Consider the following 13661-nt stretch of genomic DNA (forward strand, 5'->3'; position numbering starts at 1 on the left):
CTGCATGCATCACAGTAGCTCTCACTGAAGAGGAATGAACTTCACTTGCACACACACAAGCCCCCAAATATAACTTCTATCACATTCGAAACAAAAAGCTCATCCATGAAAAAAAGTCACCTGCTTGCGTAATAGTTTATAGAAAGGACTCAAAAGTGGTGGGGGGAAACTGATCTGTAGTCAATGGAGCCATTAGGAGAAATGATGCCCAGATGCAGCCTCTGGCACTGGAAGTCACCACAGCACTGGTTCTGGAGGCTGGGCAAATCAGCCAGAAGGAAGACTACTGTCACTGTCTGTCTTGCTATTATGCTAGTCTTTTGACTTCTGCTGCTGGCCACCTTTGAAAGAGGACACTCAGCTAGGCTACACAGATCTTAGGCAAGATACACGACAACCATTCAAACTATCATATATTGCCATGTCACATCTGCTCCAGTGCTCAGTGCTGAACTTCTAGGCTTCTGGGTATGTACCTGTAAATCACTTCTCTGTGCTGTGAAACATCACTTGCATAGACCTGAATGGGTTCCTCTGCCACCAGATGCTTCAAAAGGACTTTTTGTTCATGAGCAGATGAAGTTATCTCCAAATGTGGATAAAGACATGAAAACAAAGCAAAGTACTGGGTCTGAACTCTGATTGCTATGTATGTAAAAAGGTCAACTGAATGTTGTGATCTGAGCCTATATCAATTCTGGAACGAGTCACGAACTAACTACTCTTCTCCTAACAAAAGCAGACTGGGAAAGGCAGGAATCAAAGGACATGACACTCTACTATATGTCAAGAGCAGGGAAAAGGCAGAAAATTGTAAACAAAACAGCCAATCTGCTACTGACAAATAACAGTTTCAGAAGTCAGAAATGAGGGACTGTTGAAAACCAGTGCTATTAGACTGAATAAGCTTCAGAAAAAATATCCCCACAGCATATGCCTAAAGAAGTAGGATAAGTTGAACTTCCCTTTAAAAAACAACAAACCAACAGAAATCAAAGGTCAGGACCAGCAAAGACCAGCATGACCTGCACCTCCACTCCACATGTATCACACCTACTCATAACACAGTCAGCTAAGGACAGGATTAGATAAGGAAGCAATACTGTATTTAAACAGGAAAAAAATATTTATCAGCCTTAAGATTTCACATATTTTATTCAGCAATAAAATGTGTTCTTTAAATAAGGAACAGAGCCCTGGGAATAGATAGTCCTTTCCTGTCTGTAAGTGTTGTTTGTCTTCAGCGTTGCAGTGTAAAAAAAAAAGTGCTGCAAAACCAGTAAATAAATAGCCAATGTAAGTTTGATGAAAGATTGGCTCAGAAGACTGCTTTTGGCCTGAATAGAAAGATATGCTTTCATCCTGTTTTGACTATACTCATACGTTTACCTAACATAATTGGATGTAGTTAATATTGCAGGAGCCTTCAAGCAGCGCACATTTCCCTCATTAGTGGGTTTAAAGCCTTAATGATATCTCCTGTGCTGCAGAAAAGCCCAATGTAGGCTTTAAAAGTGATTGGCAAGTTTCAACAGGAGAAAAACTGGGGGGAGGGAAGGTAAAACCTAATAAAACTCTGATCTTGTTTTCTTCAGTTGTTTAGAAAAGGAAATTTTGCAGAATGATAGAAGAAAGGAAAAAAAATGTGAGGATAAAAAAGCCAAAAAAAAAAAATTCAAAAGTTGATGTTACAGTACCTCAAAGAAACATGTGAAAGGAACAAGGAGGGGGTAGAAAGAGGGAATGTCCCTTCACATACCTGCAACACACTGACACATATATACTTAGTCCTACACAAACTCCTTCTGACATAAACAAGTGCATATGCACAGAGTATTGTCAAATCAGCATCTTCCTACACCTGCAGCAAAACCACCTTTTTGTAGTTTCATTATGCAGCATTTCTTTCCCCCCTTTAAGTCTCAATAGAATTGGCAGGGAAGCCTTGCATCTAAGAAACAGAATGTCACAATATACCATTAACTAAGTACATGCAAAGGGTTTGGGTTTTTGTTGTTTGTTTGTTTTCTTTTTGTTATTGACTAATTTTGACCATTTTTCCAGGAACAGAAATTTCACAGGCTGGTTTAGTTTCAAAAGAAGCGTAATTATGTACAGCTGTATTCAGTATTTCTTAACTGCCTTGAACAAGCAGTGAAAGGGAGATTTGCACACATTATCAGCCACTATCATTAGTGCTGTAAAGTACGTAATGCATCTGGTGTTCTGGTGTCTACCTAGGAGCAGGTATTGAACCTATGATGGCTGCAGTATAATGGCATAAAGAAAGAGAATTAAAAACAAACAAAACAACATAGCAACCCTAACTCACTTCTCGATACCAGATTGTCCTTGTACTTGCATTCCCCCATGGTTTTGCAAACCATTTTTATACGTATGGGTCTGGAGAGTGGAGAATTAAAAATGTAAATTTCATCAACATGCGGTTTTGCAGTCTTCACAGGGGAAGAGGTAGCAGGATACCATGGTGATGGCAGCACTGCAGCCCATTAATAAACCAGAGAAAGACTCAGGGATAGATTCAAACACTTAGACCCATGCTGAAAAATAACTCACTTCATAATAAATCCTGTAAAAGATAAGATGACTGTGCATCTCAACATCAGCCGTGGTCTCAACCTACTGATTCATCATGTCTTGATGGGGGGCAAGGGAAGAGGAAACTTGTTTTTAAGCCTCCTAGCCTCCTTACAGTCAATTGCATTGCTTTTATATTGCCAAGGTTTATGGCCCATAGCATCTGAAAACAGACAACCCATGTCTGGAAAAGAGAAAAAGTGGAAAGTTTTTATTTTGTATTCCATCTGTGTGTAACCCATCTGTTTCCACCATCACTGCTAGCCCTTCATACAGGAGGGATCAGCTGGTTTTATTTGCTATCTTACCTGGAAATGTGACAAATATTAGTCTTTGCTTACTCAATTAGAGATTCATAAATCTCGAGCAAACAAATTCACGCGACCTACCTGGACAACAATATATTAGCCGGTTAAAATAGCACCCTTACAAGAAGTGTGGCTTTCTCCAAGCCCAACTATGGTCTGACCACCACTGCTGGGAATATTCTGACCTCTTGCAGGAGAGCTCCCTCCAGCCACAACAACACAGAAAACCTTCCTCAAACAGCAAACCATCTAAGTAACCGCTCAAAGGAAGTAAAATGTCAGTTAGAGGTTCTCCTCTCTAACAGAGCGTCTTTCCAAGTCAGTCAACCAGACCATCCTCAAACTAATCGGACTTAACTACAGTCAGCAGTTTTAGATTGATTGCTTGTAAGCTGTTCTGTGGCACTCCGAACTACTGTTATCGATATCTTCCTAAACGTTCAGAAGCCTTTATCAAATACTTAAAAGTGTGAGAAGAGACTGTGTTCGCCCTTTTTACCATGCGAGGCACAGAAAAACAAAGGCTCCTATTTAAGGGAACGTCCCCATTCTGGACAGACTATTAATAAACATACTTAGGTAAATATACACTCATGGCCCACTGAATTAAATGAGACATAAGAATGTGCATAGAAGTAAGTAAATGCTAACGTCTTTTTGTGAATAGTAGTCAGCAGAGGCACATGCCAGGTGTTCAAGGTAAGTACAAATGAGCTTTCCCACTTTGCAGGACAGAGATTTCACTTGGTTTCCTGTTCTGAATTAGAATTACAAATAAAAATGACAAACTTGAGAGAAGGTAATCCTCAAAATACATTTAATTGAATCTGTTAATACTAACTTTATTACTTTAAGTTTTTATAAATACTTCAAAATAGAAAGTTACTTAAAAGGAGGGGAAAAAAAAGCAGCTTTTCAATAAAACCTTTTCTTCTACATTTCTGAAGCTTCTTTTAAGAACAAACAAAAAAACCTCCCACCAGAACTATTTGAATTAACAGATAAACCAAATACCAACCCTTTGCCATCAGTTCTGAAGCACTAACATTCACTAATGATAATGTTCATCTGGAAATTCCCAACCTACTCTTTTACATTTGTTAAGGTGACAAAGCACTTCCTAAATGATTTGCCCTTGTGAACACAGGAATTCTGTAGCAAAGCCAAAAACTGAGCTCAGAGCTCCTAAATCCCAACCTAGAGCCCTAATCACAAAACCAGACTTCATCTCACTGGGATTCAGAGGATCAGGTGGTTCCCAGAACACAGTCTACTAATATGTCAAGTCTTTCTTTAAGTTAAGGCTAACTGAAGCCAAAGTCTGATTAATTTTACAGTCAATAGCAGTGATCATCAACTAATGTTGTGAACAACATTAGTTTTGTGCTATTAGCTTCAGCATATGGGGAATAAGGGGCAATTTGTTGTGCATGCATAAAAAGACATACACAGTCTGAAAGAAATGACCCTCTCAGTATTTATTATTTTAATTTTGAAGTGTCTATTGCAAGCATACGCACTGCTACTTTAAAACATTTAAACAAAACTGGATTTAATTGCTCAGAAAAATTAACCAGCAAGCTCTGAAAGCAAAAAGAGGAAAGAAAAAAGAAATCCAGAATTAAAAGCTATTTTACCAGGTAAAGGCGGCGGCAAAATAGTTACATATACATTGACCAAGTTAGAAAGGTATCCTAGTATGTCTAGAAGACAGCCTTGGAGGCACACTGGGGAAAGAAAGCAGATACATCATTATGGTTGTTGAGCCTAGGAGCTCCTACTCCGGCACAGCCCAGTGAGAACCATCAGGTCAAAACAAGGATAAGAGCCCTTGCTCAGCTCCCTAGCGGGGACTGGCACTGGAAAATCACTCAGGCATCTGGGCTCACGTGGCTGTACAACAGCACCCCCAAATATGCAGTCAAACAAATTAATATTAAACAGTTAAGTGCTATACAGCCAAACGCATTCCCTGCTAGCATAATTCCCTTTCTATAATGATGCCGTACCAGCCAAGATTTCAAACCAACTATGATCTAGCAGCTGGAGAAAACTGCTAGGCAAAAAAGTAAATCTTAATAAATTCACTGCTTGGACACCTTTTCACTTATCCTCGTAAGGCACAGAATGATTTTTGGAAGCACTGAATATTCTCAGCTCAATGAGACTGAGCCTTATTGTACATGTGGCAGGATCGACACTTGCTTGAATTTGCCCTGCAAAGGGAGGGAGGGAGGGAGGGAGGAGAGAACATCGCAGCTCTGTATCACAAAGAACTGGATGTTCAAGGCATGGCCTGCCATCAGGTGTGATGGCTTTGCTGCATCAGGAACTGAAATGTCACCATGGCGTGTACAAAGAGGCACATTTTGTGAAGTTTCCATAATAAGATATAGCTCAAATGTAAAGCACGTTCCTTCCCTCTGCTGCCACAAAACCCAGCTTGTGTTTAAAACTAAATATCACAATCAAATTATTAGCACACACTGGAACATCACTTGTGTACTAAACCATCCCACGGAACAGTCATTTTAAAGGGTGGAAAAATGAAGATCTCATTACACATATTTCACCTTTTTTTCTCATTTGTTTGAATCATTTTCCAAATATTGATTTACCCACCGTCATACTGTGTGTCACTAGTGCTCCAACTACGCGCCCATGTGAAGGTGAGCCTCTAACAAAGCACTCTTGTCATCTGTTTACAAACTGAGCTCATCGCGCTTTGCAACAACAATTTGGAAATAAACTAAGAAATTTACATGAAAGGATGATGATGATGGCATTGACACAACCGGAAATAATTCTAGGATGTTTAATTTCAAGAAAAGAAGCATTTCTAAACCAAACAATCAAGGGTACAGGGTCAAGACAGCATGTATATGCGTCTTTTGGCAACAGTACACAACTTTTCATTCCTTAACTATTTTTACATGACATGTCTCCAAATGAACATGTTAGTGGGTTTATTTTTCAAAACAATAAACTATATTTGTGAGAGAGGGACTGAAGAAACAGCCCAGCCCATAAGCTGGATCAGACTGTGGGTTTGGATACACAACTGAACTACCACTGCTTACTGAATGACAGCACATCAGTGGGGCTGCTGCGAACAGGCAATGCCTGTACTCTAAAAATCAAGGCAGAAGGCGCCAAGTAAGATCTTGCACAAGACACGCGAGTGACTTCTTGCAAAAGGCCAAGAACACATATACGCACACACAGAGTCAGTTCCTGAGGAACCACACACAGCTGTTTGAAGCCAGTTGTGCATCCCAGCCCCGCTCTGGAGACACATAATCGTTATCAGTCGGTGTAGGGTCATCTGAAGTTAATGGAAGTACGCTGATCTATGCTGGCTGAGAGGCTGACCCAAAATTCATAGAATTACAGGATGGTTGAGGTTGGAAGGGACCTCTGGAGGGCATCTTGTATCAAATTTGGATAGACCTTTTGATAGAGCAATATACACCGACACTTTTCTTGCCAGTACTGTGTCCCCTAACAAGAGACCAGAAAGAACAGCTGATGCAGGGGTATGGCAGCCGTCCTGGACCACAGCTGAACAAGATGCAGAAAATAGGCTCCTTCCTATTTGGTGGCTGTATTTTATTTGTTTAATGCCACAGGCAGGCCTGAAGCTTTATAGATATAGCAAAATAAAGATGAGGTCAACAGCTTAGTATAACAGGCAAATTTTACACATTAAAAGAATAATCATGTCCCACACAGATGAACTAGGAGGAGGGGAAAGGGAAGGACAGACAGAAGCAAAAAGAAAAGCAGCTCAGGCAACTGTCTTTTCCTTCAAGAGGGATACAAGGAATTTGTACTGCCATGTTATATCAACTTCCATGCTACTTTTTTTTCTTACTTTTACCACTTCATTATTATTTGTTGTTAATCCATTGTTACTTTTTCCACTGTAGCAGCAAACCTCCTGATGAGAAAACAGGATGTGTGAAGAAAACTGTGATGTTTTCTTACAGCTATTGGAATCGGTGTAGATTTTTGTATTTTAAAATGTCACCCTCCTCCAGCTGGTTGGCATGCAGATTTAAGGGTTTGGTCTGGATCAACTACTAGTTTCCACTTGTGACAGCCACATGGGTCCTGGCAGAGCACTGACTCCAGCAGCCTGACAAACCTTTACTAGCCAGTACTTACCTTTGCCTTTGGGCTCACTGATCCACATTCTTAGCAAATACTTTGGCCTACAACTTCTGAATCATTTAAATTACATACCAGGTAATATCTCTCTTCACATTGCTCCATCTTAACATTCTGTTCCTACATTTTTAAAAGTACAGTTTAATGATTCTCAAGCACTAATTCAAAAACAAATTTTCAATGCAGAAATTAAAAACAATCTGAAAACAGATTATGTATCATTATCCTGCCTGGCAGAATGCAACAAACATCATAAACCTATCTTACTCACAACACAGTAATACAGCTTAAAACAGTCTTAGTGCTCTTAAAAGAAAACTTCTATTCAGGAGACGACTTACCATAGTTGTGAGAAAAAGGTATCATTTACTGCAGCACAGCCCTGCCTAGAATGCTGGCTGAGGTTTCCATGGTTAACCTAAATTAAAATCAATTCCATGTTTTTTGGCAGAAGGTCTATAAGCTAATTTTCATCTTTTCTTCTTCAACTATAATTAAAAACATAGGGAAAAGGCTTCATATGACTCAAGTATGAAGGTACATTACAGCCAACATTTTTGTTTTTAAATGGCTACAATGCTCACCTTAATCAAGTCAAAATTAAGTGGGAAAGTAAAATGTCATTATTGCCTTCTTGTGATTGTACAGTTAATAATAAATGTACCCCATGCCTGCAGGGGAATAACACCCTGCGTGCTAGACTGGGTTGCTTGTTCTAAAAGGAAGTGAACCTTAATGCAGATTTGATCTGCAGTCACCATATACTTCTTTCACAAGAATTATTAATCAGTAACTCAGAAACAACAGAAGAGGGCAAGGGAACCTAAAAGGCTTTTTACAGCAGTATTCGAAAGATATTTGTAGTAAAGATGTGAAACATATAATATCAAAGGGAGACATAATTGCATAAAATGAACAGGAGTTTGGCTTCTGTTCACATGCAAAGTCTACTTTGTCCATATAATGAGTGAGCAGATAGGTTCAATGTGAGAGAAGTGTACAAGTGGTCCAGGTCTCTCTGGATGTGGAGACAGGACACAAGATGCTTCCAAAAGAGTCCTCTCAGCAGATTAAAACCACCCTGATTCCATAAAGGTCTTCTGATGACTTCCCAGCAAGCAGCCAGCAAGTGCACAATCCCAGATGAAGGTCATTCTCCTTACAAGCACTCAAAAGCATGACACCACATTATAGACAGCTTTAATAAAAGCTCGGAGTTCACTGAATTATCATCTTATCCACTTCTGTCTATCAAGTACATCATCCACTGTTTGCAACCCTTCACAAGTTCTATCTCCCATTGTCTCTTACCCTAATATATATATTAAGATTAATTGAAAGAACAGCAAAATAGGCATGGAATATAAACTTTTTCTACCCCCTAGCTTTCTACTTAGCTTTTAGAATTAGTCCTGCACAGCCTGCAACTTGGTGACACTTTTTTAACATATGATTGCTACGACTGCTAGAGTGTGGTGAATAATGTCTCTTTGTGGCATTCTGGGTTACATAAATCACATTTCACCTCTGGTGGATGAGATACAAATCTTGATTTTGGAAATGCATTCGGGGAGGTGGGGAAGAAAAGAAGAGCACGGTGGGTTTTCCCAAGGCCTGTTCAAACCCAGTGAACAGGGTCTCACCCCCTTTCCCATCCTTCTCACCCTTAAAGACTGACACTCTTAAGCTAAAAAAAGGCTTTGAGTTGAAATCATAAGCGTGTGCCATGTCTGGACTGAAAGATATTAGCCTAGCTTTGTGAACAGCACTGACTCCAAAGTCAATTCTATAACCGCCTATCAGTAGATCATTTGGGGAAGGAATGGGTAAAATAAGGTAAGGGGATCTATTCTGCATTTTGAATTCTCCACTGGCAAACAGAAACCCTCACTTAAAGTAGGGGAGCTTGCTTTGAGTAATTTTAAAATATACAAACAGAAGCAACCCTATTAAAAGTCTTAAAATGGCATTTATTCAGTAAATATGAGAAGAAAGAATTCTATTACTTGGAAAGTGCTTTTCTCACTCTCACCTTTCAGCCATTATTCACATACAACCAAAATCACATCTGAATAAATTCCACTGGCCTTCATTATATACCATCCAGCATTATTTATTTTCATGCAGAAAATAAATAATGTGTACAGGATAGCTGAACACTTCACCGAGAGAGCTGATTGTGAATTAAAGAGGAGAGGCAGCTTCCAGTGTGAAAATTCGAGTGGCGAAAAAGATCCCCAGGTTAGACGTGGAAGGACCCAGAAACAGAAGGCTACTTGTCTTTATTAAGTGAAAAGCAATGGCTGGAACAGGGGGAACAAAGTGGAAAGTGAGAAATAACAACACTCAAAGATTGCAGCTGTGTGAGAAGACCATGGAACAAGCAGATAAAAGCATGTAGGATGAAGCAAGTTCATTTGAATTAGACTCATGGGCATTAAGCAAGCCAGAAATAGCAACAGTGCACAGGGGGGAAACTGTTCATTTTGTTAAAGAGAGGGCTAGGAGTTAAATTTTCTCAGGCCACAGGCTTTCTGGTAAGTGGCGGGATGTCACTCAGTCTGTGCCTCAGTTCCTCATCCATACAGCAGGATGTTGTGCAGAAAAGCCACAAATGGTTCAGGGGACAGTCAAGTGATAAGGGCAAGATATGAACCTACACAGACAGCTATATCTAACAGATCCCTGATGAAGAAAAAAAAGGGGGGGAGAGAGAGACTGGCTATAGTGACCTGACCTACCTGAATTTTAGAGAGGAACACATATGTTACAGACCATGACAGATGGATGTACAAGCACAAGAAAGAGAGATAAACCTCTGACCATAAAAGTCTGGAGAGAAAGAAAAAAAATCACCAAATAAGAAGGGTGACAATGCACAGACAGATATGTTCAAATGACAAGGCTGACTAAAATTAAGAGCAGAATGAATATCTGAATGTACCCTCAAAGGAATGCTCTTTAATTTCAGGGAGGTGTTATTTGGGCACCAGCTACTGCTATGAATAGTGGGTACAGTCTACTCCTACCAAATATACAGGAGAAAAGCATGGGAAAGTTACAGACAGGAAGAAATAGGGTTTCCTGCTTGGGGGTGGAAGAAAGGAAGGGGTAGGAAATTCCTTCAAATATAGAGAAAATGGGGAAAAGACCCTTGCCACACAAACTTCAGCCTAAGAAGCTTGCACAGTGGGATTCTTCCATTGAGATGTAAGTTATAGGCAGAACGGAGGGCGAGTGGTACAAGTGGTTATTCAATAAGATACAGGTAGTCACGAGATGAACCTCATGTACCAAAAGAAGCAAGGAAAGGACACAAGCAGTCTGAAAACAGACTGGTTACAGAGAGGATCGGAGGGACAGAGGAGACAGACAGCTGATCAGAGATGAAATTTTCCCTGAGGGCACAAACAACCCTTTTGAGTTTATTTGAGCAGGTTTGAGCACAAAGGGGCCAGGAGGAAGCAGGGAATAGATGGCACGGAGGCCGTGTGCGGTCACAGTGACAGTATTTCCTTGTAAAATGCTGAGGAACTGCTGGAAATCTTTACTATCCCTCTGGCCATTCCCCCCTCATTATTTGTTCTAACCAGTACTTGAAAAAAAAGCTTTATAGTATATATGTGTATATAGGTGAGTAAAATAAGTAACCGACAGCATGTAAGTCCTTGCTAACCCCAAATTCATTTGCTATTTGTTATTTTCAGAGCGGTAAGTATGACAAAGCAACACACGTTAGCTGCAGGAGGCATGTCCCTGTCCCAAGCAGCCTGCTCCTGCGTTAGAAAGTCTAAAAACACAAAACAGACCATGGATGGGAGAAAGCAAATAACACTGTCCCCATGTTACAGGTTGAGAACAAGGAAGAGAGCTAGTAAGTGTTTTTCCCAGGATTTCACAGGAGGTCAGTGGCAAAACTGGATATTGAAAGCCTCTCTCTTCAGCATCCGTCTGGTGCCTCAGTCACAAGGGCATTGTATCTCTTTTAAGGACATTCTTTTTCATCCTCAGAGTGTTCTGGTAAGAGGAATCTTTGGCTGAAATGTATACAGTTAGTTTATATACCTTCAAGTTTCATTGAACCATGTTGTATCTTTTCCCCCCTCTCTATTTCCAGCTCCCTTGCAGTCACTTTCGGTCTGAGCTCAGATTAACAGTACTACCACCTCCATCCACAAAGCCAACCTTTCTGTCTACTTACAGTTCTATTCGTGAAGTTACTGAAGTCTGACACTAAGATTTGCTTGATCATCTCTGGCGTGGAGATCACCACAAACATCTGGCGACCAATGTAGTACCTAAAAAGAAAGAAAGTAGAGAGTCATTTTAGCAGATGACGTCAACCAGAGAACCATCACCTTCCCTGAAATACCTCTGTTGGCTTGAGAACACTTGCCATGAACAAATATCAGAGAAAATATATTCCCTTGGGTAAATCAGTATCTTTCCCCATCCCTCTCAACTATCAAATTAAGATGCATTGTCCTGGAATTTAAAGGAAACAGCTTAAAACCTTTTACTGATCAATTGATACTCAGCCAACATTTTAACATGCAGGTTTACACACTCTATGCTCAGTGTGAATTCTGTACAAAGTGATGTAGTATCACTAAACCAAACTACAGAGGGGCAAAATATTAGTAACCCAAACCCCAAACAATCATGAAAGACCTACAAAATCGATTATCCTGCAGTTAGCCACATGAAATGTCTTTCCATGGCAAAGCCCTGTCTATAATGAGCCTTTCCAGAAGTCCCTGCAGCGTGGCTGCAGCAAAGGCAGACTTCCACTTCTACTAGTTCTGGAACCAAGTGCATCTCAGTCCCAGGCTCTGCATTACCACGAACATAACCATCTAACAGATACCATCTGAACCTCACATAATACCAACGGGGCGGGGGGGGGGGAGAAACAAAAAAAAAAAAAAAGGTCCAGCAAGTATAAAGAAATTAATAAAACTTTAGAAGAAGACTGGCTGATAGAGGCCTCTCACTCTCTGCTCGTACACCCTCTATCTCCCGCTTCCAGTTTAATCTGATCTTTGGAGCCAGGGTCTGTCCTTGGGGGACTTCACACCATTGTGGATGCCACAGAGGTACTGGGACACACCCCAACCCCACAACTCCCAGGGGTGCAGAGCTCCCTTCTCCAGCAGTGTTCCCCCCAAGGCCCACGAGTGCTCCGTGCTTGGCTGCTCTGCAGGGGGAGGAAGGAGTACCACCAGCAAGCAGAGGTTGCCTGCAGTCCCTACCTTTGCTGGACCAGAAAGACTACGCAGGCAGCAGTGCCATTCCTCTGCCAGGAGAGAGGAAGAGGAGGCTGGAGGCAGGCACAGGAAGGCCGGGCAGCTCAGAGCAGAACACAAGAGCAATACCACAGGTGCTGCAATACCATGGTAATATCGATGCCTAATCATTTTGGTATGATATATATTCATATCAATATATTGCTTATCACCTGTCTACACTGCAGCAACAGAACAGACAAGCAAACCCTGGGCTGAATTAAATTTAGTAACTGGAGGTTCCCATGGCAATGAAGCTGCAGCAGCACTGATTTCACCGGGGGCAAACAAGTCAGACAAATATCTTGATTCCAAAGCAGGGCTTCACAGTCCACCTTGACCCCTGTACCACCAAAACTCATAACAAACAAATGGCAGAGAAGAAAAAGAAAATAATTTTCATCAGGAAGAGATCTTCTTTTCTTCTCTGGTGGGTTTCAAGAGGGAACTGTTATTTCCCAAATCCAACCCACAGGCTCCACTTGAACCTCAGATACAGGTTGTACATTCTATTAAAATAAACCTTTTTCACCTCTCCCAGTTTGCTAAACCACAGCAAAGTAGGTGTCTGTTAATGGTCAAACTTTTCTTCAGAATCCTAACAGGTGCATAAGAAAGAGCTGAGGCCTCATTTTAAAGAGTGCTTTGATCAAAAGAGGATAATGCCCTACCTGCCCCTTCCACGCATACTTTGTACAATTTCTCTGGCATTAGAGAGGCAAAGCAAATTCCCAAGGCGAAGACTTGTGCCGCTCCAAACCTAGCCGGGGTGATCAGCCATGAATACTGATCTCTCACGCTCACACCTTGCTTTTCTCTTCCCTTCTGCAAGTTTATCAAGTTCCTTGTCTCATTTAATGGTTAGGTCCTCCAACACACAGCTTTTCATAGGGACCAAATCCCTAACATCAGATTCCAAATCTGAATCAGAAGCTGATTATGTCTACCCAGACAACTTAACCCTGACCACCAAGAGGCACCACATGGTACATCATGCAAGGCACATGTGTGTGTGTGCGTGAGAGACACTTCTAGTTTATTTCAAACTTGGGAAGTTGCAGAGCTCCAGCTCCGGTCTGCTGGAATAACAGGACAGTACTCACAGTTGGAGCCCTTATGTCACAGTGCACTTTGTGCTTGAAAGAATTCAGGACTAAAATTTGGGACAGGAGCATCTCCTACTCAAGCTGCTTTTATGAGAAAGTGACTCACAAGCCAAGTTTACGCAAACAAATCTATTCATCATCCTCCAACTCAGACCAGTCACCCGAACTCCCAGTTCTGCTTCGACAGCTAAGCT

General features: G+C 41.0%; 1 protein-coding gene across 1 annotated transcript in view; it reads right to left on the reverse strand.

Annotated features, from left to right (window-relative positions):
* The window catches only part of TBXAS1 (thromboxane A synthase 1 (platelet)), a 230740-nt gene that overhangs the window by 114956 nt on the left and 102123 nt on the right, over window positions 1–13661 (reverse strand). The window contains exon 4 of the mRNA XM_009577010.1: window positions 11278–11374. Coding sequence (XP_009575305.1) covers window positions 11278–11374 — 97 coding nt within the window. The remainder of the gene's footprint in view (window positions 1–11277; window positions 11375–13661) is intronic.

This window comes from Fulmarus glacialis, unplaced genomic scaffold (assembly GCF_000690835.1).
Source record: "Fulmarus glacialis isolate BGI_N327 unplaced genomic scaffold, ASM69083v1 scaffold7834, whole genome shotgun sequence".
Classification (NCBI taxonomy): Eukaryota; Metazoa; Chordata; class Aves; order Procellariiformes; family Procellariidae; genus Fulmarus; species Fulmarus glacialis.